This window comes from Malurus melanocephalus, unplaced genomic scaffold (genome assembly GCF_030028575.1).
Source record: "Malurus melanocephalus ecotype Western Australia unplaced genomic scaffold, MMel_1.1 scaffold_1219, whole genome shotgun sequence".
NCBI classification, from domain to species: domain Eukaryota; kingdom Metazoa; phylum Chordata; class Aves; order Passeriformes; family Maluridae; genus Malurus; species Malurus melanocephalus.
In genome coordinates, this window is record NW_026624451.1 from 44,414 (window position 1) to 46,985 (window position 2,572).

The window sequence follows — 2,572 nt, forward strand, 5'->3', positions numbered from 1 at the left end:
GGGGACCCTGAGGGGGCTGGGGGTGTCCTGGTTTGGGGGACCCTGAGGGGGCTGGGGGTGTCCTGGTTTGGGGACCCTGATGGGGCTGGGGTTGTCCTGTGGATCCATCCGTCTGCCCTCCCAATCCCAGATACTCCATCCATCCATCCATCCATCCCAAAATTTCCCAGCAGCTTCCTCTCTCCCTGTTCTGCCCCACACGGGGCTCCTTGTCCCTCTGGTGTGAGTCTTCTCTTTCCCAGTACAAAGCAAACCAGTCTCAGCCTTTATTTCCAGTTTTAGTTGACAAATAAAGCAATATCTCTGTCAGCAGCCTCCGCTGGGATACAGGGTGGAGGGAGAAGGATCTGTGCCCTCCCTTGGTCCCATTGCACTTCCACCCCAGTGTTCCTGGGGCACAGGCTGGCCTGAATCTCTGTCCTGAAGAGTCTGGGTGGATTTGCCTTCACGGGTCTGGCCAAGCTCAGTCCATGGACACAGAGAAGCCAAAGTGTGGAAAACAGAGCCGGGGAGAGCTCGTTCCCCATTCACTGCAGGTGGAAGGGGGAGTCTCTCCCCTTTCCCAGGGGAAATTCCTCATGCAGACAAAGAATTCCCCCTGGGAACAGCTTCACCTTTGGGACTGGGAGGGAAGAGGCCGAGCTGGAGGGAAGTGGGCAGGGAGGGGCCGGGCGGGCTGGTCACATCTTGGGGAAGCTGGCCAGGTTGGCCACGCCGCAGGCGTTGTTCATGTTGCGGGCGAGGAGGACGTAGCCCTTGTTGCCCCATTCCTCGCCCCAGCTGGAGGGTGGAAAAGCAGAGCCTGAGCCTCGGGAAGAGCCCCAGCCACCCRAAACTCCTGAGCCATCCCAGCCCCACCGAACCTGTTCTTGATGATCCAGTGCTTGGTGCCCTTCTGAGCCCCGTAGCCCACGGCCAGCACGGCGTGGTTGATGTTCTCAGCGTTGCAGTTCTCGTCGTAGTACACGCCTTGGGGACACAGCCGGTGTCACCGGGCGTGCCTCAGGTCCCCCAGCAGCCCCAGGACCCCCGAGCTGCCCCCAGCCCCTCACCCCGGCTGTAGAACTGGAAGGAGGGCAGGCTGGCGTCGATGCCCACGGAGATGGGACCGATCCGGGCCACCGCCCTCTTCAACGCCTTCTCGTTGCCTTCGGGGATCTCGCGGTAGCCACGGCACTTGGCCGCCTTCCCCGTGGGGCTGTACATGCAGCTCTCGTCCTGTGTGGGGCCAGAAGGCTCGGGGTGAGATGGGGATGGGAGGCACGGAGGGATTTGGGGCTGTCCCCGCTCCCACCTGGCCGATGTAGGGGTAGGAGTCCTCGGAGTCGATGCCGCGGTTCTGCCGGACGTACTCGAAGGCGTTGGTCATGTACCCACCCCCGCAGCCGTTGTTGTTGGCCACGCAGTCCACCAGGTTCTGGGGGCTCAGGGACAGCAGTTTCCCCGTTTTCCTCTTCAGCTGCCCCTCCAGRGCACCGACCGAGCTGAAAGCCCAGCACGAGCCACACTGGCCCTGTGGGGACACAGTGGGTGACACCGGGGTGGCACYGGGGTGACACCCTGCGCAGGGCACACCCGTCTTACCTGGTTCTTGACAGGGGTCACGTAGCCCTTCTTGCGCCAGTCCATGGCCGCCGGGGCTCTCTCGCTCCAGTCGGGGACAAAGAGGGTCTCGTTGTGGCGTTGGTGACCTCGGGGCACCTTCAGCCCCGTCATCGTCCTCAGCACCTCCTCGCTGGTCTGGGGAAGGAGCCCGGGGTGGGTGGGAGCACCCAGGGGTGCTGAGCCCCKCTGCCTCCCCTCGCAGGGACACCCACCATGTCACCCAGGTGGTTCATGGCCAGCTCGAAGGTGTGGACGCCCAGGGCGTGCTCCAGGTTGTGGTTGTTGATGTAYTTGAGGTTCTTCTCCCAAATCAGCCTCCGCGTCACCTCGTCTGCCTGCGCCGGGGGCGAGAGGCTGCTGGGACGGGGGTCCTGCCTGTGCCCCGCCCTGGGGACACCCCTGAGCCACCCGGGGGATGTCACCGGGGTCCCCAGCCCTCACCTGCCCGTTGTACTGCTTGCGGTGGGTTTTCTTCCACAGCTCCCACTGCGCGTCCAGTTCCCGCTCTGGGTGTAACTGGGCCAGCGCCGCGGGGACCAGCAGGGCCAGCAGCACGGGCCACCACATCCTGGGCACGGGCCACCACATCCTGGGGACCAGCGGAGCACTGGGGACCAGCGGAGAACTGGGGACGGGGCACTGGGGACGGGGCACTGGGAATGGGGCACTGGGAATGGGGCACTGGGAACCAGCGGGGCACTGGGGACCAGTGGGGAACTGGGAACGGGGCACTGGGAATGGGGCACTGGGAACGGGGCACTGGGAATGGGGCACTGAGAACCAGCGGGGCACTGGGAACGGGGCACTGGGGATGGGGCACTGGGGACAGACGGGCACTGGGGACAGAGGGGCACTGGGGACAGAGGGGCACTGGGAATGGGGCACTGGGGACAGAGGGGCACTGGGGACGGGGCACAGACGGAGTCGGGGGCCGGGGTGAGGGCAGGACCCTGTACCCACCCCACAG

At 64.9% G+C, this 2,572-nt stretch overlaps 2 protein-coding genes across 2 annotated transcripts in view; one reads left to right on the plus strand and one right to left on the minus strand.

Moving 5' to 3' along the window:
• ECM1 (extracellular matrix protein 1) overlaps positions 1 to 411 on the plus strand; it is a 7,346-nt gene extending 6,935 nt beyond the window's left edge. The window contains exon 7 of the mRNA XM_057387455.1: positions 386 to 411. Within this exon, the coding sequence (XP_057243438.1) occupies positions 386 to 411 (26 nt within the window). The remainder of the gene's footprint in view (positions 1 to 385) is intronic.
• On the minus strand, positions 243 to 2,228 carry LOC130586602 (cathepsin K-like). Its single transcript, XM_057387469.1, has 7 exons — positions 2,047 to 2,228; positions 1,818 to 1,940; positions 1,585 to 1,740; positions 1,295 to 1,513; positions 1,053 to 1,218; positions 864 to 969; positions 243 to 780 (listed from the first exon to the last, which is right to left on the minus strand). The coding sequence occupies exons 1-7, from the start codon at positions 2,191 to 2,193 to the stop codon at positions 681 to 683; spliced, it is 1,017 nt and encodes a 338-aa protein (XP_057243452.1). The 5' UTR covers positions 2,194 to 2,228; the 3' UTR covers positions 243 to 680.
• Between the last annotated feature and the right edge of the window lie 344 nt (positions 2,229 to 2,572).